At 46.4% G+C, this 26,769-nt stretch overlaps 1 protein-coding gene across 4 annotated transcripts in view; it reads right to left on the reverse strand.

The window, feature by feature from the left end:
- The window catches only part of MASP1 (MBL associated serine protease 1), a 141,694-nt gene extending 120,453 nt beyond the window's left edge, over positions 1–21,241 (reverse strand). For all 4 annotated transcript variants that reach the window (XM_083177515.1, XM_083177516.1, XM_083177514.1 and 1 more), the window contains exons 1-2: positions 21,109–21,241; positions 14,518–14,743 (exon numbers count right to left, since the gene is read on the reverse strand). In XM_083177515.1, the coding sequence (XP_083033641.1) occupies positions 14,518–14,743; positions 21,109–21,113 (231 nt within the window). In that variant the 5' untranslated portion in view covers positions 21,114–21,241. The remainder of the gene's footprint in view (positions 1–14,517; positions 14,744–21,108) is intronic.
- Between the last annotated feature and the right edge of the window lie 5,528 nt (positions 21,242–26,769).

Consider the following 26,769-nt stretch of genomic DNA (forward strand, 5'->3'; position numbering starts at 1 on the left):
GTTGCAAACACGTGGAGATATGGCTAGAGGTGATAGGAAAAGGCCAGCCATCCACGGAGCAATCTGGTAGGAAGCCCTTTCTCGGGGGGAAACCCGGGGCGAAGACCTCGGGCAAGGGTAGATGCTTCGCCTTTAACGACGGCAAATGCGAGAGAGGCGCAAAGTGCCGTTACAGGCATGAATGCCGTTGGTGCGGGGCAGGACACTCGGGAAAATCCTGTAAGTCTGGGAGGGCCCAGGAGCAGGGTGACGCAGGGCCTAGCAACAAGTAAGGCACCCTCCCCCATAGTCCTGGACGAGTTGGCTCGCCGCCTAGCCTCTTACCCTGATAGGGAGGCGGCACAGTTCTTATATAGTGGTTTTAAGTTCGGTTTTCAATTACCCATCCCTGAGTCAGTCTTGGTGATATCCCATAAGAACCTCAAATCGGCAAGGGATTTTCCGGGGGTCATGAGACAGAAAGTGTATGCAGAGATAGAACTGGGAAGGATGGCAGGCCCTTTTGCGGCCGAGCCCTTACCCCGCATGTGCTTCTCCCCGTTAGGCGTAGTCCCTAAGAAAACGCCGGGGAAGTAGGGGAAGTATAGGTTAATACAACACCTGTCTTACCCTCCCGGAAGGTCCATCAACGACGCCATTCCGGAAGCCCAGTGTAGCGTGCAATACCAGCTCTTTGATGAAGTGCTGGAGATTGTGAAGGGTTTTGGTCAGGGGGCACTCATGGCGAAACTGGACGTAGAGTCCGCTTTCCGGCTGCTCCCTTTGCACCCCAATTCCTTCCGTTTTATGGGCTTAAGGCTGGAAGGGGGCATATTTATAGACAAATGCCTGCCGATGGGGTGCTCAGTCTCCTGTTCCTACTTCGAGAGATTCAGCACCTTCCTGCATTGGTGCATACAGGAAGGTGCGAGCTGCAAAGGTGTGGCTCATTATTTAGATGATTTTCTCTTTGTGGGACCAGGAGAAGACGACACATGTCGGCGCATACTGGAAGGGGCCAAGGACATACTGACGGCTATAGGGGTCCCCATAGCAGCTGACAAGACGGAGGGTCCCACCAGGGTGCTATCATATTTGGGTATTGAAATAGACTCTGAGGGTGGATGTTGCAGACTGCCGGAGGATAAGGTAGCGAAGCTGCAGGCGCTTATTGAGGAGTGCCGGCTGAAGGGGAGGGTCCGGCTGCGGCTGATTCAGTCGCTGCTAGGATCTTTCAATTTCGCTTGCCGCATCATTCCGATGGGTAGGATTTTCTGCAGGAAGCTGGAGAGGGCCACAGCGGGGGTGAGAGACCCGCACCATACAGTTAGGCTAGGGCAAGAGATAAAGGGTGACCTAGCGGTCTGGTCCAGTTTCCTGGAGCATTTTAACAGGGAGCTGCTGTGGCCGGCGGACCCAGCCTCCAATGTGGAGCTACAGCTCTACACGGACGCTGCAGGCTCTACGGGATTCGGGGCCTACTTACAAGGGGAATGGTGCTGCGCGCCATGGCCACAGTCATGGATCGACCGTGGTTTCACGGTCAATCTATTACTTCTGGAACTCTTTCCCATCATTGTGGCGGTCGAGTTGTGGGCCAGCCATTTGGCGGACAAGAACATTGTGTTCTGGTGCGTCAACATGGGCGTTGTCCATGCGATTAACAACCAGCGGGCCACATCACCAGAGGCCTTGCGCCTACTGAGACACCTAGTTTTACATTGTCTGCAGCACAATATTCACTTTAGGGCCCGACACGTCCCGGGAGTCGACAACAGCATAGCAGATGCACTCTCGAGGTTCCAGTTCGAGAGATTTCACGAGCTGGCACCAGAGGCTGCTATCACAGGGCTCAGCTGTCCCCCTTTTGTATGGCAGGTCATAGAGTCGGCATGAAGTCACTGGCCCTGCTATCTTTGGCCCCGTCCACACGTAGAGCTTATGGGGCGGCTTGGAGGGATTGGTCAGCCTTTCAGGTTTCACCGGAGGCCTATGGTAAGTCGGTGGAGGACCGGTTACTAGCCTTCGTCTGGGAGCATTATAAAAACGGCAGGTCAAAGTCAGCTATGGCGGCGGCTTTGGCAGGGATAGCTTTCCATTCCAAGTTGCTAGGTGAACCCGACCCTACTAGGTCTTTTGTGCTGGCTAAAGCGTTAAAAGGGTGGGCTAGGGCGCAGCCGGGGGTTCCAGACTCCCGTCGCCCAATTGACGAGAGCATGCTGGGGGACCTTATGCAGTGCTTAAATAAAGTAGCGGTGAATGGATATGAGGCGGCGCTCTTCAAAGTGGCATTTTCCTTCGCATTTTTTGGAGCCTTTAGGGTAAGCGAGTTAGTGGCCGCTAACAAACACGCGCTTTCGGGGCTCCTTAAAGAAAATGTAGTTTTCCGCGAGGGGAAGATACTTTGCAAGATAGGGAAGTCTAAGACAGACCAAGCGGGTAAGGGCGTCTGGATAACATTGAGAGCGCACTGCAATAAGGCGATATGTCCTGTATCTTTGGCTGAGGAGTATGTCTCGGGCGGACCGGGCACCGCGGCACAGTTCCCGGCACACAAGGAGGTGGGGCCACTTACCCGATTCCAGTTTGCGTCTGTGTTTCGGAGGTGTGTCGCGGCCTTGGGTCTCCCCGAGAAAGAGTATGGAATGCATTCGTTCAGAATCGGGGCGGCAACTTGCGCAGCCGCAGCGGGGCTTCCACCATCCTCAGTTCAAGCGGTGGGGAAGTGGAAGTCAGCCGCCTATAAGAAATATGTAAGGTTAGATAAGTTGTAAATAGCGCCCGTTGCGCTGACCCGAAAACGTACTGTTTACAATCGGTTTTGGAACGGTTAGCGTTCCGGAATCGACGGTGTGAAGGGAATTTTTTTACTTTTTCCTCTGCAGGGGACTTAATTACAATTGGCTTCCCCCCAACAGTCCACCAGAGGTTTTTTAAGATTTTTCCTCTTCACTCGGGTCTATAGTCAATGCATTTCAGTTGTGTTTTGTACAGTATAAGATATATGCTAACCTTAGGTTTTCTCTTTTTCAGCCCCTCCCCCTCCCTCAATGACTCTGGGCAGGGTTTGGTTAGTGGGGCACTCCTATATATATTGGGCTGCTAGGCACCCTTTAGCAGCCTCGGCCCCGGAGCTGTCTCAGGCCCGGGAGGTGCAGTGGCTAGGCATTAGGGGTTTTCAGTGGGATGGCCTGTGGGACCTGCTGGTATCCAAAGCCCGGAGATTGGGCAGGCCCGATGTCTTAGTCATACACCTGGGAGGCAATGACTTGGTCAAGCGGACCGGCATTGCGTTGACCATACAAATTGAGAAGGACATGGCGAGGATACAGGAACGTTGGCCAGGTGTACTGCTGGTTTGGTCTGACATAGTGCCCCGTTTCACATGGCGGGGGTGTCGGAGCATAGAGGCTGTTGAGAAGGCCAGAAAGAAAGTGAACCATGCCGTATCCGGATACATAGTGGCAAAGGGTGGTAAAGCAGTCAGGCATCCCACCATTGTAAAAGGCAACCCGAGGCTGTATTGGCCGGACGGGGTTCACCTATCGGACCCCGGTATGGCTATTTTCCTGCAGGATATTCTCTCGAGTTTAGTGTAGTTAGGGCGTAGGTAGTTGTTTTTGGGGTGGCGGGCCTTGTGGCACAGGTTGACCCGGCTGGGTAGGCGTGCCAAGGCAGTGGCGTTTGAGCGCTCTCGACCAGCACTCAGGTGTGGTGTCAGGTGGTCTCCGTGGGGTATGGCCCGCCCCTCTGCCAAGAAGGTAGGCGAGTCCTGACTCAACGCGGTGGGGCGCTGGACACTTCCTGGAAGTGCCCGCGTCTGGCCTAGGAGGGGCGTGGCATGCCGCTGCGGAGCGGGCTGTACACACAATTGTTGAGTGATGCCAGCGAGTGGGGCGACCTGGTCGCCGCCATGAGGGGCATCCGCGTTTTGAGGGTGCTGGTCTCAAGTGCTTCTTCTTGCCATCCCTAAAACAATTAGGGCCATACCATCTTTAAATAAATATTCTAGATGACCTTTAAACTTACGCAGTTGGTGTCCGTGTCTTATTTATTAGTTAAGGTGTCAGTGTGAGTTATTTCTAGGCTTAAGTGTTAGATAAAGGTATAGGATAAAGCAGCATAATTCTCTAGGCGCCTTAGATGTAACAAGGGCCGCATAGGCCCGAGTGTAATTAAGAGCCTGTGACTTTGCAGAGTTAAATAAAGTTGTAAACATTAAGATAAGGCCGGAGGCAAATAGTGAGCGGCAGTTAGATCTGCCCTATCAGGTAGCTGGGGGGCGTCAGCTTAGAGAGGGGTACTTATAGGAAAGCAGACAGGAAGGACTTCCTCTTTGAGTCTGGATTCCCACCCTCCCTTCCCTTCTAATGTGCTACCCGGGCTTTTGAGCCTTCACCAAATTTGAATTTAGATTACATTTACAATCGGCGGTTGAGCGCTCTCGACCAGCACTCAGGTGTGGTGTCAGGTGGTCTCCGTGGGGTATGGCCCGCCCCTCTGCCAAGAAGGTAGGCGAGTCCTGACTCAACGCGGTGGGGCGCTGGACACTTCCTGGAAGTGCCCGCGTCTGGCCCTAGGAGGGGCGTGGCATGCCGCTGCGGAGCGGGCTGTACACACAATTGTTGAGTGATGCCAGCAAGTGGGGCGACCTGGTCGCCGCCATGAGGGGCATCCGCGTTTTGAGGGTGCTGGTCTCAAGTGCTTCTTCTTGCCATCCCTAAAACAATTAGGATCATACCATCTTTAAATAAATATTCTAGATGACCTTTAAACTTACGCAGTTGGTGTCCGTGTCTTATTTATTAGTTAAGGTGTCAGTGTGAGTTATTTCTAGGCTTAAGTGTTAGATAAAGGTTTAGGATAAAGCAGCATAATTCTCTAGGCGCCTTAAGAGATACACGCATGAGACAGGACAACAGTGAGAGAGCGCAGGAGACAAAAAGACAGCAAGCGAGACTGCAGGGAGATGGGGAAACAGAGAGAGAAAGAGAGAGAGAGAGAGATTGGAAGAGGAAAGGAGCACATCAGTGAGCACAGAGTGACCGCATGGGAAAGTGAGACAACTAGAGAGATCGCAAGGGAAAGGGAGACAGCAGGAGAGACCAGAGGGGACAGAGGGCAGTATGTACTAAGCAGAAAATGCGGTAAAATCCCTGTTTTACCGCATTTTCATATGCACTAAAACCCAGCCGCCGTGTGACCGCAGGGCAGGGTATCGCCAAGGAGGTGACTGAGCCCCCCGCACACCACATTAAAGGTATTGTGGGGGGCCTCCATCACCGAACCGCGATGCTAGCCGCATATGTTAGTACATATGTGCTAGCATCGTGGGGGGGCATGGTGAGGGATAGTAAGACTGCGAGAAAGAGAGAGTGACCACAGCAACATGGAGATAGTGAGACACTACAGGGGACAGGGATATAGAGAGACAGCAGGGGGCACGTAGAGAGCAAGAGAGACTGCAGGGTCATGGAGAGAGTGAGAGAACCATAGGAGAAAGGGAGAGAAACCACAGGGGACATGGAGAAACATACCCTCCAACTGTACCGATTTAGCCGGTACAGTACCGTTTTTTAATGGTCTGTACCGGCTAAATCTAACTGTACCGAATGTACCGTTTTTCTGTAGCCAGCCCCTCCGACTCTGGGAGTTGTAGTTTTTTATTTGTAGTATCACAGTTCTGTTCTATTGGCTGCTCTTCCGGCAGCGTTAGCTGAGAGGGGGCGTGGTTGGCCAAGAAGACTTCAGGTCCCAGGGGGACTCGGCTCGATTTGTGAAGTAGCTGCAGTGCAGACCTGCTCTGATAAAGCCATTACCGCAAGCACCACCACTCTCGAAATTGTTTCTTCTGTGTAATTATCTCCCCCCTCCCTCCCCTCCTTTCTCTCGTCTGATGCCAGCAGTCACGGGACAGTGGCCACAGCATAGCCCTCACTTGCGGGCCCGCCTCCCCCTGCTCACACACACACGCACGCACACACTGCGGAGATGCAGGGAATGACAGGACCAGACGCCGCCTGATTACGCTGAGCTGCTGGGTATAGGCAGCAGCAGTAGAAGCACAGCATCAGCATGGGTGGGGGTGGAGCTTGGTTATATGTGTTAAACTCCACTTTTTAGAGTGGTGGGAGTCCCCTTAAAAAAAAAAATGCACAGTACAAATTTGGGGGTGTGACCACACCCACTTTAACTATGGTCACGCCTACTTTATACATGGCCACACCCCCTTCCCAAATGTGTACCGAATTCTGCCCTACAAATGTTGGAGGGTATGGAGAAAGTGAGAGGACTGCAGGGTACATGGAGGGAAACAGACTGCAGGTGACAGGGAGAGAAAACAGGGGAAAGGGGTACCTCTGTGTTGTGCTCCACAGCTGACAGGCTGAGTACCATGGCCCAGCCTTCTCCTGTGCGGTTCCAGTAGCAGCAGGGACCAGGAAGGAAGGAGAACTGTGAGGAGGAAGATAGGAGGGGCGGGGCTACTGCAGACCACGGAGATTGGAGAAAAGGAAACAATACAGTGGTGAGGGGAAACCTGTCGAGGGAATGCTGTTGCTGCAGTACACCCCTTATGGTGGTCGGATGCGATTCTGCTGGTGGCCGGCTCCTTCTCATGCTGCTGTACTGTGCAGCAGCCTGACACTGACAGACGGGAGGCACTAGAGCAGGCATGTCCAACGTTGGCCCTCCAGATGTTTTGAAACTACACATCCCAGCATGCTTTGCAATAGTTTTAGCATTCTCTAATAGCAAAACTTTGGCAAAGCATGCTGGGATGTCTAGTTTCAAAACATCTGGAGGGCCAACGTTGGACATGCCTGCACTAGAGCCATCCCGGCTGTCAGGTGGCCCTATTGCTGCATAATTGCACTGGTAGCACCCTGCCTCCCTGCCCAGCCCACCCCTGAGTCCTCTAACCTGTGTGGGTTGCTGGATTTTTCCTTGGTCCAACGATCCTCCGTCTGTCGCACTGTGTCTTTCTCTCCTCATACACACTGACCAGTGTGCGCTACTGGCCATTGCTGCGGCTCCCAGGTCTCTCCTTTCCAGCGCTGCGCTACAGATGCCTGCCTGCCTCATTCTACGCCCAGTGCCGTTGGCTTTTCCCTCCACATCAGACGCTGAGACGCACAGGTCGGCGTCACTAGAAGGAAATTGAGAAACACGCCGGCCGGGCCAGCGGCGACTGGCAGTGGCAGTCAGCAGTAGACGGCTGCTGCAGGTGCGCCCGACCCCCTGCCCTAGCCCCTCCCTAGCAGCCAGAAAAATAAATGTAAAAAAAAAACCTATTAAATGACAGGGGGGGCACGTGCCCGGGTGCCCCCCCCCCCCCTAAATCCGCCACTGACTGTGGACATTTTGTGTAAGGGGTATAGTTGCTGTGGGCATTAGGTGTATAAGTGGCAATACTACTGTAGGCATTATGTGTAAGCGACACTACTGTGTGGCATATAAGTACTGTATATAGAGTATTACTGTGTAGTGTAACTTGAATAAGGGGCACTATTGTGCATTATAACATGAATAAGGGACACTACTAAGTGGTGTAATATGAATCAGGGCACTACATGCTCTGAAATGTGAATATGATTGTGGTACTGTGTGGGGTAATTTTTATTGGAGGTACTATTGTCGGACCATGTCCATTCCTTATGAGACTACTGTCCCTTTATAAAGTATGGGAGCTAGGGCACAAATTTTGTAGTTTGCAGAAAGTGACAAAAACCCTGGCACTGGCCCTGACTCTAGCTGATAGGGAGGGGGATTGATGGCAGGGAAATGGGTCCCACCACCTCTCCTGGACCACTTTAAGCCATATATAGTAAGTAGTGCCATTTTTGTTCGGAAAGTACTGTAGGTTCAGAAACTGTGAGTGGGGCAGAAGTGGGCAGTGGTGTGGGTGGAGCTACTAAAGGGGCGGTGCATCAATTGGTTCATAATTTTTTTATCACATAATGCCCTCAGCAGTGCCATATATACACAATGCCCCTAGCAGTGCTATATATACACATAATGCCACCAGTAATGTCATATACACACATGCCACCAGCAGTGCCAGTTACACAATCCCCCCAATACCCCTAGTAATGCCAGATAATAAATGCCCCCCAGCCAGTGGTGCAAGTCTAAAAAATACTTAGTGGTACAATGTGCACCAAAGCCCAAAAATGGGTGTGGCCACATGCCACATTGTGCTTGGCCAATAAAAATGGGGCGTGATACACATATGACCCCAATAGTGCAGTCCATAATGCCTACTATACATATGCCACACACTGAGATGCTCATTATACATATGATGCCCATTATACATATGCCACATACCGTGATGCCTATTATATATATGCCTATATATATGCCACACAGTGATGCCCATTATACATATGCCACACACCGTGATGCCCATTATACATATGCCACACACTGTGATGCCCATTATAGATTTGCCACACTCCGAGATGCCTATACATATACCACACACCATGATGCCCATTATACATATGACACATATTGTGATGCCCATTATATATATATGCCACATATTGTGATGCCCATTATATATATGCCACATATTGTGATGTCCATTATATATATGCCACACACCGTGATGCCCATTATACATATGCCACACACCGTGATGCCCATTATACATATGCCACACACTGTGATGCCCATTATACATATGCCACACCGTGATGCCCATTATATATATGCCACACACCATGATTCCCATTATAGATATGCCACATACCGTGATGCCCATTATATATATGCCACATAACGTGATGCCCATTATACATATGCCACATACCGTGATGCCCATTATACATATGCCACACAGTGATGCTCATTATACATATGCCACACACCGTGATGCCCATTATAGATATGCCACATACTGTGATGCCCATTATACATATGCCACATACCATGATGCCCATTATACATATGCCACACCGTGATGCCCATTATACATATGCCACATACCATTATGCCCATTATATATATGCCACATACCGTGATGCCCATTATACATATGCCACATACCGTGATGCCCATTATATATATGCCACATACCGTGATGCCCATTATACATATGCCACACAGTGATGCTCATTATACATATGCCCCACACCGTGATGCCCATTATAGATATGCCACACACCGAGATGCTCATTATACATATGCTCCACACCTTGATGCCCATTATAGATATGCCACACACCACGATGCCCATTATACATATTCGGCACACCGTCAGTTTGTAGTAGTAGGTTGTCTCCCAAGTAGATAACTGCATAGTGTCTCCTTTCCCCAGACAGAGACCTCTAACTCTCATTCTGGGTGGGATGCTCTTTCATAATCTGCCTCTTACCGTCCTCCTCTGCTGTCTACTGCATCGATACTAATCACATATGCTGTAACGTATGCGATTAGTAATGCAAAGGACAGCACTGCAGATTATATCTAAGAATCTCACCACATGTGCAGTGGCGGTTTTTACCTATGGGCTGCAGGGATGTAGCCCCCCCAGGTAAAATCTGCCACTGTCTCTGCCTAAAGTGAAGCCAGATGCAGTCTGTGAGACTGATCTGGCTTCACTATGACTGGCAGTGACTTCCTATTGGAAGTCCGACCTGCCAGTCACTCAAGGCAGTCCCAGTGGGAAGTGTTCCCTCCCTCCAGATGCCTCTCTGTGCACAAATGCGGGGCAGCCCCCAAATAGGGTTCTGCGCATGTGCAGTACCGCGAACGACACTGTGCATGCATCGGACTCGGAACCTGATTAAGCCTCCGGGGACTGCTGCAAAGGCAGCCCATGGAGGCTTGGGCCAGCGCATGTATGAAGTTACTGTGCATGCGCTTGCCCTGTTCAGGGGACCGGTGGCCGGAACCGTGAAGAGCGGTGCGGGGATCGCGCCAAAGGCAGCGGAGGGGGGGGGGGGGCACATTGCAGCAGCCCCCCTCCTCCAATATGGTAAGAGCCGCCACTGCACATGTGTATATAGATCAGGCATGTCCAACGTTGGCCCTCCAGATGTTGTGAAACTACACATCCCAGCATGCTTTGCCACAGTTTTGCTATTAGAGAATGCTAAAACTATTGCAAAGCATGCTGGAATGTGTAGTTTCAAAACATCTGGAGGGCCAACGTTGGACATGCCTGATATAAATGTTAGAAGCAGACATTCAGATGTTTAGTTTATCTTATTTGTGACAGCCTGAGTTGTTAGCTTCAAAAAGCCTGAGGTACTGTACTCATAAATTTGCACATCACTGAAGGAAACTGGCATAGAATCAAGGACATTCCACAAGACCTGCATGCACATCAGATGCCCAGTCACTGAATGTAATTTAAGGTTGCATTTATCAATGTGACATGGGGGATAACATATGTCTCATTGGGCAGCAAGTTGCAGCAAAGGGGGGAAATCTCAAATTGATTTGTCTAATATTGAGTTAGTAAGCTTGTTCTCATATAAATTATACAGGCCCACTTGATCTAGTGACGCCAAACTCATGTCTTAAGGGCAGAGGTTATGCAAGCTGTGAAAGAATAGGGAGAGAATGAAAGGAAACAAAAGCAGGCTGCATTCATATAGAGAGCAGTCCCGACTATTGTGATAAATCAGCAGGGAGCAGTTCACACAACTTCTGCGCTACACAAGGAGAACGGAGATGTGTGAACTACTGACAAAGGGTAGGAATATATCGTTATTTATGTAAAGAAAATAATCGCTGCTGTGATTTTGTTAAACACAAGAATACTTTTGATGTGTAAGAAGTAAAATAAATTGTTTTATTAGCATTTGTAGTATAATTATATTTGACATATAAATCACAGCTATAGGGCCTGATTCTGGTTCTCTTTCTAATGGACAAAACCATGTGCACTGCAGGTGGGGCAGATGTAACGTGCAGAGTGGAGAGAGAGAGAGAGAGAGAGAGAGAGAGAGAGAGAGAATTAGATTTAGGTGATATTTTGTTTCTGTGCAGGGTAAATACTGGCTGCTTTATTTTTACACTGCAATATAGACATCAGTTTCAAGTACACCCCCCACCCAAATCTACAGTAACTCTCTCATCTAGCTCTAAGGAGCACATTTACCACGATCGCATTTACAATGCGATCTGGGCGGAATATTACCGCCCAGGATCGCATTGTAAAATGCGATCATATCGGGGCAATGTATCAATTTTAAGGGCACAGGGACCGGGTTTCGAAAGGAGCCTGTCCCTGCGAAGCCCTAACCCAGAAGCCGGGGGGTCTGCGCATGCGCGGTTATGCGCTGACCCCCGCTGACCCCTCTTACCGTACTTCCCTGCTCGGGCAGTGCGATGTGTAGCCATGGTCTACAATGGGCTATCGCCATATCAGAATGGCGATAGCCCAGGGGTGCGATCCCGGGCTGCCCGATGTTGATACATCGGGCAGCTTCGCATCCCCCATAGCAACCTATGGGTGATGCGGCCGGCGGCGCTGCAGGGAGGATCGCAGCAGGGATCGAAGATTCCTAGTGCGGTCCCCCTATGATACATTTAGGGGATATTTAATATTTGCGGCTAAACCCCGAAAACGTGTATTTTCGGGGATTTAGCATCAAATATGGTTTAATAAATGGGCCCCTTAATCTGCACATGTTACATTTGCCCCCACTACAGTGCACATGGTTTTATCCATTAGAGAGAGAACTTGCTTTTGCGAATGAACCAGAATCAGGCCCATAGTGTAGCGTGAGAACCGCCTGTGAACACTGCCCTTCCCCATTCTGTTTCTCTCCTATGTACTATCTAATCCTTACTTTGTTGGAAAGAAAAAAAATCTCTCTTACAAGACAAATGGCAAAACTGTCAATCATGTACAAAGTGTTTACATCATTATCTGGGTCCAAGAAAAACATTTAATTAGTAACAAATTCTCTTGGCACATCCATTAGCCAACGAGATGAGATAGGACAGGAAACAGCAAATATTAACTCAACCAGAGACCACTATGTTTATTCAAGGGCAGAGGACACTTCCATGCAGTGCATACTATGGAATGTTATGAACTCTACATTAGATACCATCCTAAACTACATTACCACTTTTCTACAGACATTCCTGACTGATTTCAGGGTTCTGTGCACAATTTAAATAAATAATTGGTATGGCACTAATGAAGATTTTAAATGTAATATTCCATTAGATCGTATTTCCTTCTCCGTCATGAGAGAGCAAGTGCCATATTGTGAAGCTGCCACAACAAGTCATTCATTTTATTTATTTATTATTTATATAGCGCCCACATATTCTGTAGCGCTTTACAGAGAATATTTAAAGTCACATCAGTCCCTGCCCCAGTGGAGCTTACAATCTATATTCCCTACCACATGCACACTATTATTTTAGGGTTAATGTTGTTGGGAGACAATTAATCTACCAGTATATTTTTGGATTGTAGGAGGAAACAAACTGGAGTACCCGGTAGCTGGCAGCTCCCTGGTAATCTTTTTCTACATACAATTTACCGCATGAGTGCCAAGTAAGAGTGTGCCCTCCTGGGGAGCTGCCAGGGGAGTTCAAGGGAAAACAGGTCCGACTTGTACCTCAGACATGTCGGACCTGTGTATGGGCACCTTAAGAAGGAAAGGTCAGGCATGACATTTGTAACAGTGAAAACGGTACTTGTTTCCTAGCACGGCGCCCATCGCAGGTGATCGCATACCTTAACTTAACGCGTAATACCTGTGAAGTAATGCGCGGCCCCTCGCGGGGCTCGCTGCGCTCGCCACGCTTCGGGCTCGGTGGCTCGCTGCGCTCGCCACACTTTATAAAGTCAACTCCACGCCGACGTGGATAGTGGGGGTATGAAAAGGTCGGAGGACGTGTACCGCCGCCCCTCGCGGGCTCGCTGCGCTTGCCATGCTTCGGGTTGGCGTTCATCGTGGGGTGGCGTTAACAATGGGGGGGCATTTGACCCATCAGGGTGGGTATACAATGAAAATTGGGGTCTGGGGGGCATTTTACATTGGGCCCAATGTAAAATCGGGTCTCGGGGACCATTTTACATTGGTTCCGATGTAAAAATCGCATCGACCGCGTCGATCGCATCGCATGAGATTTGGTTGCATGCGATGCAATCGAGACAATTTTTTGGGACCCGATGGATACAATCAAAATCGCAGGCGCCGTGCTAGGAAACAAGTACCGTGAAAACTAGTCAGGGAACAGTGAAAACTAGAGTCACAGGAAAACATTTGTTCTCAAAATGGGCAAAACCATGTGCACTGCAGAAGGGGCAAATGTAGTATGTGTAGAGAGAGAGAGTTAGATTTGGGTAAGAGTAAGTTTGTTTCTGTGCAGGGTAAAAATAATGTCTGCTTCATTTTTACACTGCAGTTTAAATTTCAGTTTGAACACACTTCACCCAAATCTAACTGTGCACATGTTACATCTGCCCCACCTGCAGTGCAGCATTGTTTTGTCCATTTTGAGAAAAAATATGTCATTCGATCAGGTCTGAAATATGTCCTGTGTGCAGGGAGCACAGATGATTAAATGGTTCAATTCCTATAATGGCTCTAGCTGTATGGAGATTGTATATTCTCCCTGTGCTTGCGTGGGTTCCCTCTGTGTTCTCTGGTTTCCTCCCACACTCCAAAAATATACTAGTAGGTTAATTCAGCTCCCAGTTAGCCCTAGTGTAAGTGTGTGTATTTGTGTACACGTGGTAGCAGGGCTGCCACTAGGAATTTTGGGGCCCGGGACGGATTTCCAGTCCAGGCCCCCCCTCATCTTCCCCTCTCATCTCCCCCCTCCCTTCACTTACTGCCCGACTCCTGCTGCAGGTCCTGAAGCACAGGCTTCTTCAATGCAGGATGCCGGCAGCCAATTAAAATGCAGCACCAGCTGGTGTGCCAATCAGAGCTCGTGTACCGGCAGCCGCTCTGATTGGCTAATGTTACTCAAGCTCTGATCGTCTCAAAAGCCAATGCAGCATTTTAATTGGCAGGCGGTGTCCTGCATTAAAGAAGCAGGAAGCACAGCGGAGGCAGTCGGGGGGTGCGTTGTGTGCTCGGGCCCATCCAGAGGCCGGGGCCCGGGACAGCTGTACCTACAGAGGGAAAACAGATTCTAAGCTCAGCTGGGCGGGGACTGATGTGTATGGCCAAATATTCTCTGTAAAACCCTATGGAATATGTGTGTGCTGTGGAAATAACTGATGATGATAATAAGAATAAGGATAATAGTAATTTGTTGGTAGTGTGTTTGTTGCATTTTTCAGTGTGGAGAATCCCCTTAAATTCGGGATTCTCATGGACATTCCAGGATAGTTTGCAAGCAAGTTGTCCAGGTCTATTTTCAAAAGAGAAACAAGTATGGCCGCCTCTGGATCTTTAAAAATGTGTCAGTCAGTAATAAATTCACCTGTGCTACGTTAAGGTGTTATTGAAAACATTCACTGGTACATTGAGGTTCCCAGAGGACTGGATTGGACAAATACTGCTATAATGTGAATCAGATTATACAAACGGTTTCTTTTTATTTTACCTTGGCATAATCATACTCGCAGAGATAAGAGGGCTCCAGGTCAAAGTGAATGAAGTAGATCCTGATTCTGTATCCCTCTGGCACAGTTATATTCCAGGTCACTTCTGAGTCACTGGGATACAAATCTGGAAAATTTGGTGTCCGGATCTCACCATACATTTCTCGGAGCACAATGATGTCTCCTTTACTGAGCAGACACAAGAAGGGAGAGAGTAGTAGGAATAGCCTGGAACAATAAAGATGAACACAATGTATATATATTTCATACTTCCAATATACAGTAGTCAATTTAACTCAAATCCTAGTGTACCGCCTTCTCTCTCTTAACGGGTTTATTTACTAAGATGGGACTTCTATTGAAGATGGGATGTTGCCAATCAGATTAATTCTATTATCTTCTAGAATGTGCTAAATAAACAAGAAGTAGATTCTGATTGGTTGCCCATAACAACATTCCATCTCCAATAGAACTTCCATCTTATAAAAAAAAAAAACTACAGTCAGTAAGTCTGAGTCTTTTATATACTGTATAAATTTGAATAGCGACAAATACAGATGGAGCCACGCTCATCTTCGTGGCTCCTGGTGAACGGCGTGGCGCATCGTGGTGCAAATGAGGCACGCATCCGTGTGAGACATGCGATTTATCACATGCAATAAATGGCAGAACAAGTGCCTAAAAGTACAGTATGTGAGCCCTTCCATGGAGTGGGGTGCGACTTGTCCTTTGGGCAAGTCGGCCTTATGTATCGGGGCCTTAAGATGTCAAAGTATCTCCTACTAATGCACCATTCCATGTAGAAAACATCTCTGGGACCATTTATTTGATATTGGACAAGGTATAGATGTATTATACCATTTTTTATTGTTTCTCTGTTTTATATTCAAAATTCTCTGACACCAAGAACCTTTCCTACATCCTGTATCCAAGAAGCATAAGATACTGAATTCCAACAAGGGGACTACCATTGCTGATGGGAAGTTTTAGCGTTTATAGTTACCTGTAGCTACATTTTATTATTACAATATACAATATTATATATTTTTTTGTTTTTTTCATATGTTAACTATTGTCATGTCGACCTTTTGCTTGTGTCAATATGTTGTCTATGTCAACTTGTCCATGTTCACCATTTGGTGTCGACCTTTTCTCATTCGACCTAGACACTGTTAACCCTTTATACCATAAACCATACATCCAAGGATGTTACGGAAACTTTTTTTAGCAAGTTAGAAAAATAGATAATCCACAAATTACAGTTATTCCTTTAGAGGCTTTTTTTTAATATAATATTTAAAATGAGTATATGTAAATTTCCACCTTCAAATTTATGATCTTAGAGCAGACACGTCCAAACTATGGCCCTCCATCATGCCTTGCCACAGTTTTGCTATTAGGGAATGCTAAAACTATTGCAAGGCATGCTGGGATGTGTAGTTTCACAACAGCTGGAGGGCCACAGTTTGGACATGCCTGTCTTAGAACATTACACATTTTTTAGTTAGTTGCTAATAAAATATACTAGGTTTATAAAATGGAAAGAAAATGAAACTGAGGCAGGAGAGACAGATACTGACGCTGCTGTGTGTTTCTGGGAAAATGATTTGATTACTGTGGCACTTTGCATTTGAAAGGATTTTTTTTTTTTTTCAATTCGACATTCGCAAGAATGATTTCCATTTTGTGCATGGATGTCAATCTTCTTGCATATAATTCTTATGTAAATGAGTTCATTCATTGCAGTGTTTGGAAGAAGTCAAGTGATTTAGATGCACATTGGTATGTAGTAGAACAAACTTACATAACAATTAGAAGCTAGCTGCAAACATAATTATACATTTTTGTAAATTGACAAATTTAAATTGGTTACATTAAAATTGTCTATTCCCTTTGTTCCACTGTTTTCATTGGTGTTTTTTTTATGATTATAAAGTAGTTTTTTTGTTTATTTTTTTGGCTTTATTCAAATTATAAAATAATATTTGTTGCATGTTTTGAGGTTTCATTGGCAGCTAAAATACAGGTGGTGAGGTGCTACAAAATGTAACAGGTTCACAAATAGCTGTCTGACTCTTGAAAAGAATAAAATGTAAAAACTTTTGGCAAGCTTATAACTTATTTCACAGGTAAATGTATATTATTCTGTGTAATGGATCACTCTAATGGTATGTACACACAGGTACAATCACCCTGCGATTCTGACTTAGGATCGGTGCATCCTAAGTAACCACCGGTGGCTAACCCACTAAGCCTATGGCTTTGCACCTGTTAAAGCAGCCACTTACAGTGACACAATTGCCACACTCTCCTGCTTGCGAGCAAACTAGCCACCTCCCAGGAATGCCTGTCACCCTTCCGCCATATTTCTGATACCGTCTATAATAATCACAGTTGCACCGTTTGTTTGTACGCTCTGCACCATAGAGGGTTTCAGAAATATTTGGGCATGCGCAAGACATTGCTTAAACATTGGCAACTGTGGGCCTGATTCTGGTTGACTCACTAAGCAGCTGTATTTCACTGCTTAGCGACCCATGTAACGCTGCATGCCGAATGGATGTGAATGGATGCTTTCCATTTGCAGGATAGTGTGCGGGGCTGACATTATTCGATGACAGCCGACCATTGAATGATTTCTTCAGTGCTCGCAAATCTAAGTTAGTCTCTGCTGACTTAAGAGTTGCGGCGTCTGGGTCTGGGAACTGGGCGGACGGCAGACATATTGTGGCATCAGCCGCCCACCCCCAGAAGGCAGGTGCCGGCTGTGTTGGCAAAGGAACATCCAGCGTTTTCCTGGGCACACCCACCATTTTCATGTGTACGCCCAGGAAACGCAGGGCCTTTCCATGTGAATGCCCCCTGCCTGTCCCCATCAGACCCCCCATCCCTCCTATGCAAGTCAGCGAAGGCGCCTGCACAGAAGCCCTGGACATGCGCCTAAGCGAATAAGCGCATGTGCAGTGCTTCACCATCAGCAAAAGCATGGGGAACTTTGGCTAATCAGAATCAGGCCCGGTATGCAGAATCCATTTCCAATGGCAAGAACACAGAAGCATAAAACTTATTCATAAAAAAAATTCCCATAAAAAGATCTTATAACTTAAATGTTGTTAAACACTAATAAAAATACAAAAATATTTCCTGTCTCAGTACCCACTCTAATATTATAAAGGGAATAGAAATATATTCAAGTTATGTAATTACATAATATGTTACTTTTGTGTTTCAAGCATGATTTTGTGCTATGATTTTTCTATGAGATATAGAACCTCCAAAGTCATCTAATATTTTTAAATTATAGAGCTACATTATTTTATTTTTGACCTATTAAAACAATATACCTATACTTATCAGTTCAAAAAACATTTATGATTGTTAGTTGTTATGTCACTTTATATTTTTTAAGCAGGAGATCTGTCCAATATTTTGGAAGATGTTAAATAAATAACATCTATTGTATAATCAGCTGCACCAGGTCCGGACTGGCCATCTGGCACTTCTGGCAAATGCCAGAATGGCAAATGGAGAGGTGGGCCTATTTGTCCATCCAGGGGCCAATTTGTCCATCCATTTTCAAGACTGGCAGTGGCAGTACCGCCTCCTGATCGAGCACAGAGAGGGAACCAATGGACTTGTGTGTCAAAAAGAGATAGGGCCATGCCCCTCACTTGTGTACACCAGGATCAGCAGCGCACTCGAGTATGTAACTGGGCGTGTGTGCGTGCATAAATGCCAGGGCCGATTCAGAGGCCCAGTCCACCCCTGAGCTGCACTCTCATTTCTAATTCATAGCATAACTCATCATTCCTAAAAACTCATTCCATTGTTTCCATACTTTCAGCCATGTGACCAAGTAGGCAAGGTGTAGCAAACACCATCTGCAATGGACAGATACAGTGAGTATAGGGGGAAAAAACGATGGACTGATGGACTAATATTCAGCATGGGATGCTAATTAGATCATTTGCAAATCAATTGATTATGGAACAACTGTGTGTGCGTGAGGGGAATTAGTGACTGAAGATGCATATGGATCATAAAAGCAATGTGGTCAGAGCTTGACTGACAGGAAGCCAGCATTTGTGGGTGGAAACATGGCATTCTCTGGGCGAGTTAGAAAAAATGCAGACATGACAAGGCGTTTCTGGGGTAGGTCTTTGACGTCAACACTGACCACTTCCAGACTAAGTCAGAGATTAGTGGAAGTCTCAGACCCATGCACAACTGCACAGATGGCAAGTCTCTTTGATGGCTCAGGAACTGCGTATGGATTTGCCAGTGGAAAACGATTAGCGATCCCTTAGCAATTATATCCCAATTTTCTCTTTCAGTGATCCATGATGAATCAGGTCCTGAGTCAGATACATCGGGCTACTCTTTTACTAGTGACCAAGATCATACTGCTTGGCATAATACCCAGTTCATTTATTTCCCATTTATTCATAGCTAACAATATTTGAATATATTTTCTGAAATGTAGCATACAATAACCATGTGCATGGAGGGAATGACTATGAGTGTGGTAAATATGGTTGTGGGGCCAGACTCCAGATTCCTTCCTGAAACCTAGCAACACCCCTGCAGGGCGCACATAAACTTTGTTTCTTTCTTCACTTAACATCTTCAATCACACTTTTACAATGACTGTTTCTCTAGAGGCAGTGCATTCCCTCACCTTATTATTCAGATATTTCTATTATTATAAGAGCTGCTGGACTGTTTAGATTAGATGTTGTCATCATGTAGGAGTCTATGTACTAAGCATTGGAGAGAGATAAAGTAGACAGAGCTAAATTATTAAACCAACCAGCATATAACTGTCATTTTTCAAACACAGTCTGTGACATGGCAGTTAGGGGCTGGTACTTTATCGCCATTAACTTTATCTCTTTCCGTATAAGCGCATGTCATCTAATGGGGCCTACACATGTGGTGACACTGCTGGGCGATCTGAGCAATGTAGATCACTCAGCACAGCAATGTGTCAGAACTGCGCGCTGAGTGATCTGTCAGGGCCAATGTTCTCCGGTGAGATTACTGGCCCTGACCGGCGATCCCACTAGATTTACCCAGCACGCAGGATATTAATTGCTGGGCAATAGCGATGCTCAAGGCTGCGCATCGCTATCACTATGGCCCCTACACAAGTAGCGATGTAGGGGCATTTTCTAAGAGATCTAGGGGGGATGCTCTAACATCCGTGCCACCTTACCGCCATCCATCGCCGGCTACCGCTAACATAATTATCGCATATGCTGTAACATATGCAATAATTATAGCAAAGGACAGCTCTTGCCCCAACAGGTCCCGGCGGCTCCCCCATCCCTCCCTTACCTGGCTCTGCTGCTGCGCCGGGCTCTCCTCCTCCCTGCACCCAGAAGAGGATCATAGTGCAGGGAGGAGGAGGTCACAGGTCCGGGCAGCACAGATATGTGCTGCCCTGACACAGGTGAGGGGGGGTCGGTGTGGGGCGGCGGGGGTCGGTGTGGGGTGACGGTGGGTCAGTGCGGGGCTGCGGTGGGTTGCATTAGAAGCCCACAGGCTTCTATGGGGCATCGCCAGATTTTTCTGGCAATGCCCCCCGTCGCGATAACCTGGCGGGGGATGCTTAGAGCATCCCAAAATGCGGTAAAAACACAGATAACGGGGTATTTACCACATTTTTAGTTTAGAGAATCTCCCCCCTAGTCAGATCGCTTAGCAAATGCCATAAAATCGCCCCATGTGTAGGCCCACTAGTTCTTTTTAGTGCCCTAATAATGCGATCAGACTGAAGTTTTCTATCTAAACAAATCACTTCTGACTGTTAAGTTTCCAATTAAGATCAGCAATATAAGTTCTCACTACAATGTTTTCTCACTAATATAACCTGTGTACAATGCAGCATAAGTTCATTCTTTTTTATAATGTAGAATTTAATTTATTATATTACTTACATTGCAACTCATCAACTGAAATAATAAAACATATTGCTTGGCCTATATGACATTATCTTACATTGTAATATGTCAAAGTTTAGAAGCTACTTAATCTTGATAGAGTGCAAGCTCCACTGGGGCAGGGACTGATGTGAATGTTCAAATTTTACTCTGTAAAGCGCTGCGGAATATGTGTGTGCTATATAAATAACTGGTAATAAAAACTGCTAATAAAATGATTAATCAATTGTAATATGCACTTGCAACATACCATATATAATATTACAATACAATTTTGAGTGGTAAAACTCACTATCAGACAATGCCGTGATGTACTTATAGACCTTGTAAATCCCTAATTTTATATAATTTCCTTTACCACACTGAAACATGAACATGAGCAGACAATTATGTCACCTGTTCATTGCTTTTTTGTTGTTGTGTTAATTAAGCAAGATCCCCTAACATAATGTCTACACGTGTCTCAGAGCGGGATGTCCGAGCAGAATAAATATTGAGCTAGAAGCTAATAATGAAACACATTACCGTTGCCAACTGTCTTCTAACTCCTTAGCAGGGCACTAGCAGCCAAACAATGATCATAAAGCATCTCCTAGCCATGACTTAGTAAAGTTTCCCCAGCACCTGGCACTTTGTGCTGTTATTACTAACCTCATGTTGGCAGTCTGTGCTGTTCTCTGACTTGTATCTCCTTTGTGTATGTGTGTGTGTGCCTGGTCCCAATAGCTGTTCTGCCTGGGTCTATCTTTGTTCTGCTGTTCCTGTGTTGTGTGCCTGGGAGTAAGTGCTGCTACTCTGTACCCTGGTCACGCCTCCCAGTCTGCAACAGTTCCCCAACAGAAGAAAAAAAACCTGACAGGACTTTAAAAGAAGTACTTAAGTTTGAAGGAAAGAGGGTTGTAATAAAATCGTCTCTAGCTGGTACAAAATAAAACTCTAAAGTACTACAATTAACATTTAAGACCTACAGTAATTCAAAAACTTTGTAAGTGAAACACTTCAAAAGCTGTGTTTGCAATTCAGCAATTAAAAAAAAGTAATTTACATTGTGAAAGTATTCTTAGCAGCCTTGATTGTAAGTTCTTCTGGCGAAAATCATCTAAACGGTGTGTTTTATGTTTGCGATTCATTTTTAATAACAGTTCTCTTGCTGGGAACACAACTTGACCCTCACCAATGACTATTACTCCCACATCCTCCTTATCTCCTTCCCACTACACATTAACAGGGATATCTGTCCTAACCATGGACCCCATTGGCACATTCCCCTCACTTTGTCAACCCCACTCACTCCTCCTTATGTCTACCTGTGTAACCAGAACTTTGTGGACCCCGTAGCAACATATTTCTGTTGCTTAACTTCCACCTTGGCCGCCTTTGGTTCAGATACATCTCCAGCTGCTGGCATGTTCTATGACACATAATTGTTCTGCATTCCCACTTTCAGCTTTTCTATATGTTCTGTTTCTTTGAAGATGACATCTCTAGACTTGACAAGCTTTCTTGGTGCTTGGATTCCACAATCTGTAGCCTAAACTCTCATGGCAATACCCAAGCATTATCCACTTCACTGTTTTTGAATTCAGATTGGGTATTTTGTCTTTTATCATATGTACTGTATGTTGGCAACACTTCCCAGAGTTCTAAGATGCTTTAGATGTCTTGATCAACAGTCAATAGACATCATATGGTCAACAAAGTCAAAATGTCTATACAATATGGCCGACACGTGATAAGGTCATCATGAGTTTTTTTTGGATTCGTTTTTATTTTTATATACTTTACCATTCATGTGGACCCAATTGGGAATGGTAAATTGGGCAGAGTGCAGTGGAAGCAGAATGAGGCACCTAGTCCGAAGCATAACGAGTGAAGCAAGCAATGCCAGGGGTTGTTGTACACAAATTGGGGGTCCACGTGATCAGTTATCCACGTGCTCAGGTATCTGTATCCAATCACTTAAGGCCCGTACATATTAGTCAATGTGGGGGAGGTGGGGCAGACATCAGCAAGTGTATACACAATTGCTGATGCCTGCATCGAGGTAAGCAATGGCTGGGGGGCAGCAGGGTAAATAATCGCCGTGCTGCTGCTGCAGCATTGCCATCATTAATGATGATCTCCCTCGTCCAGACATGCTTGGATGTGGGAGGGGGTCGTTAACATCGTTAACGACAGGCAGTGTACACACTAAGCAATATTGTCCAAAATATAGCCCAGAAAGCCGTTTCTGAGCGATGTTGTGATCAATGTCATCTAGGGTGTATGGGCCTTAACACAGATCAGAATATGTTCTTTGATGTAGTGCTGTAGCTCTGATCATGGTGTGTCCTTTTGCCTATGCAATAATATTATACTATACATAGACACAGGAGCGGATTAAGCCTTCAGGGGGCCTGGGTCACTTTAGACAGGGGGGCCCCCACCCACTTGTCATTACTGGCCTCAAACTGCACGGGAGATTATTACAGTCAAAACACAGAGTAAAGGCAGTATAAACTTGGTCAATGGGTAACTGCAGGGTGGTGGATTCATAAATATATACCACATAAAAAGCCTGTGTTTGTCCCTCTGTACATTACTCTGTAAGAGGCATCACAGGCTCAGCGCTGCCTCTGATGAAAAACCCTCCCATGACGAGGCTACTGCTGTCTTCCATGGGCCTGAGAAGCATGTGATGAGCTCTATCAATCAGAGCTCAGCACAAGCTTCTCAGTCTCTAACCTTTTGTACAAAGTCTCATGGGTCAACTCCCAGTTATGCACTGCACACTTGTGCAGTCAGAGTGCCTTGGCTCCCGATGCTCAGAACCATTAATCATTGTCACATTGGCAGATAGGTGTGAAGCTGCAGTAATACCCCACTCCCATGCACAAAACCTTTATCTAAAAAAAATATATATATTTTAAAAAATACATACTGACCACAGGGGGCCCTAGATAGAGGGCCCTCTGAGCCCCCCCCCCCCACACACACACACACTTAATCCGGCCCTGGATATATACATGATAACATTATCTGCCTTATTAAAACAACAATATAGTATATACAGGGAGGGAATCTGTTGAACCACCCAGGGCCGGTGCTAGGGTGTCCGGCGCCCTCCTGCAAACCATACATTTTGCGCCCTTTCAAATTGCCATTGCAACAAGCTGCAGCCCAATTGTGGGAGTGTATGCAACATGCGATCATATGGAGGATCTCCGGTGCATGTACATGTATGCATACACCATCTCAGTGCTGTGTCCGCAAAATGTTGCAGGCCTTAAAGGTGCCCATACACGCTGCGAGAATCGCATACGTTATGGGCTAGATCGCATTGCACGGCATGCATGCAATGTGTGTGCGATGCGATCCGAAAGCAGTACAAAAAGTATATGCAGCACTCGTGACTGAGGGGGAAAGGAGGGGAGAGAAGGAGGAGATGGAAGAAGAGGGGAGGAGATAGAGGGGGCAGAGTGTTGAGGACTGGCAGCGGCACTGGCACAGCACACTGAGAAGAAGGAAGGAAGGGGAGGCGGCGCTGCTGCCTGTTCGTCATTTCATTGACAGCTGACATGCGCAGGTAGCAATGGGTAGGGGGCGGATCCAGACATGACATCCAGGCATTCACAGACAGCGCTACATGCCTCAGCGCAAGTGTCCATGAGGAAGAGGGGGCAGGTTGCAGGAGGAGGACAGTGTGTGTGTGGTGCAGGGAGCTGCTCAGCTTCTCCATACTGCCGCCCGCTGTCAGACAGGTGCTGCGGGTGGCATGCAGGAGGCAGTGACAGTGAGGGCTGAGGCAGCTTTAGCAGAGCAGGGAGGGAGACAGTGCCTTTTCAGCATGGCGCCTCCCTGCTTTGCAGGAGCTGCTGAGTGGGTAGCGCCGGCCCTGGAACCACCTTAAAAAGCATCATTGGTGTATTAAAATATAGATGGAGCATTGCTCATCCAGCGGGGGGTCTGGCGGTCGGATCACAAGCCTCCAGCCTCCGCCGGTCCCTGCCGTCTCACCTCCACCTCCCCACACCGCCCTAACCCTGCCCGTCTCCCTGAAGCAGAGATGGGCAGGGTTCGCATCCCCCACCACCCGGAAACTGGGACATGCGTGCGTGTGGGTCCCTCGTGATACCCTTCATTTTTGAGAGTAGACGGTTTTTGTATATATGTTGGATACTCGGTAGAGCTACTCCAATTATTTTACTTGCCGTCGAAACAACTCTCTGGAGAGATTTACGCTCCACAGCAGAGCAAGTACCAAACCATGCTAAAACACCATAGGTTAAAATGCTTTCAATAATACAAGAATTCAACTTCACCAGTGTTCCCTTGCACATACCAGATGAATGTAATTTCCTCAAGAAAAACATTCGCTGATGGGCCTTTTTTATAACAATTTCTGTGTGTGTGCTCCATGCAAGATCCCTTGATATATTTATGCCCAAAAATTTAAAGGACTCAACTACCTCAACTTGTTGCTCGTTGAGAACTAGCGGACAGTACGTAACTGGATGACATCTCCTAAAGTCTATAATCATTTCCTTGGTTTTGTCCACATTTAGAACCAGACAATTGTCTCTACTCCAAGACTCCAGTCTGGAAACTTCGAACCTGTACTCAGTTTCGTTATTATCAGCGATAAGACCCACTATGGACATGTCATCAGCAAATTTGATGATTTGAACAGATTCGAAGCTCACAGGGCAGTCATAAGTAAATAGTGAGTACAGCAGAGGGCTCAAAACACAACCCTGGGGAACCCCTGTACTGACTGTCAGCCTGTGGCCTGTTCAACAAAAAAATCAAGAATACATCTACATATACACCAGCTCAACCCAATGATGGAGAGTTTACTAACTAAGGATGTTGGAATAACCATATTAAAGGCCGAACTATAATCTACATATAGGATACGAGCAAAGGTACCATTTAGTTCAAGGTGGGCTAGAACTCGATGTAGTAAAATGAGTGCTACGTTATCTGTAGATCTATTTGCTTTATAGGCAAACTGGATGGGTCAAAACCGGGTGGAATACATTCCTTAATATGTACTAAAACCTTTCAAATGCTTTCATAAAAAGGGAAGTTAAAGCAATTGGGCGGTAATCATTAAAGGTATAAACCCTACCTCCCACATGTGGGATGAAAGGCCTATCATCTGGCCTCCAACTGACAACATATAGTGCAAGATTTTGCATCTGTATACAGGGCTGTTTCTAAACAATTTGGCTCCCAGTACGAACAGTTAAAAATGCACCCACCCCCATCCCATACATAATTTGATACTGAAAGTGCCAAAAAAGGGTGTGGCTTAAATATAAGGGGTTCGGGATAATTGGAGGAGAAAATAAGGAGAAAAATATTTCCTTACACCCCACTTTGGCAACCTGCATGACCAGACATTGGCTACCACAGGAATGGTCATTGTCATCCCTCGCTTAAGTTGGCATTTTCATATGTCACACAGTGACATATAAAAATGAAGGGCTACACCATGGGTCCTCAAACTGTGGCCCTCCAGATGTTGTGAAACTACAAATCCCAGCATGCCTTGCCACAGTTTTGCTATAAGGGAGTGTTAAAACTGGGGCAAGGCATGCTGGGTTTTGTAGTTTCACAACATCTGGAGGGCCGCAGTTTGAGGACCCATGGGCTACACAGTGACACAGTAGGCCACACAGATCACCCCCCCCCCTTCCCCACCAGGTCCATTACACATTATTCCAGTGTGATGCCCCACACTGTAATGCCCACTTCACATTATTCCCCACACCATAATGCCCATTACACATTATGGGGGAAATTTACTAAAGGAAATTTGTAAAAAATAGGTGTATTTGTATCCAGAAATACACTTATTTTTTACATTTACTATCCCGAAAATATGGCAATTCGTATTCGTATTGATAGCACATCAATACGACTACGAATTGCCGTATTTTCGGGATAGTAAATGTCAAAAATAAGTGTATTTCTGAATACGAATACACCTATTTTTTTACAAATTTCCTTTAGTAAATTTCCCCCTATACCACATAAGTGGCACTTACCTAAATGCTAGTTGCCAGGAGTTATGTGCTCAATGGCAGGGTTTTCATGCTTATTGACATGGTGAATTTCATTCTTGTTGCCATGGGGATTTCATGCTCCTTGCCCAGGGTATAACATGCTTATTGCCATGGGATTTCATGCTTGTTGCCATGCAGTGATTACTTGCTCTTTGCCCAGGGGTGGATTACATGTTAGCTGTTAATGGGGTAATTACAGGTGCACTGCGTGCCCGCCACTTTAAAAAAAAAAAAAAACCCACAGAGTAGCCGGGGATCACGG

This window comes from Crinia signifera, chromosome 3 (assembly GCF_055691185.1).
Source record: "Crinia signifera chromosome 3, ASM5569118v1, whole genome shotgun sequence".
Lineage (NCBI taxonomy): Eukaryota > Metazoa > Chordata > Amphibia > Anura > Myobatrachidae > Crinia > Crinia signifera.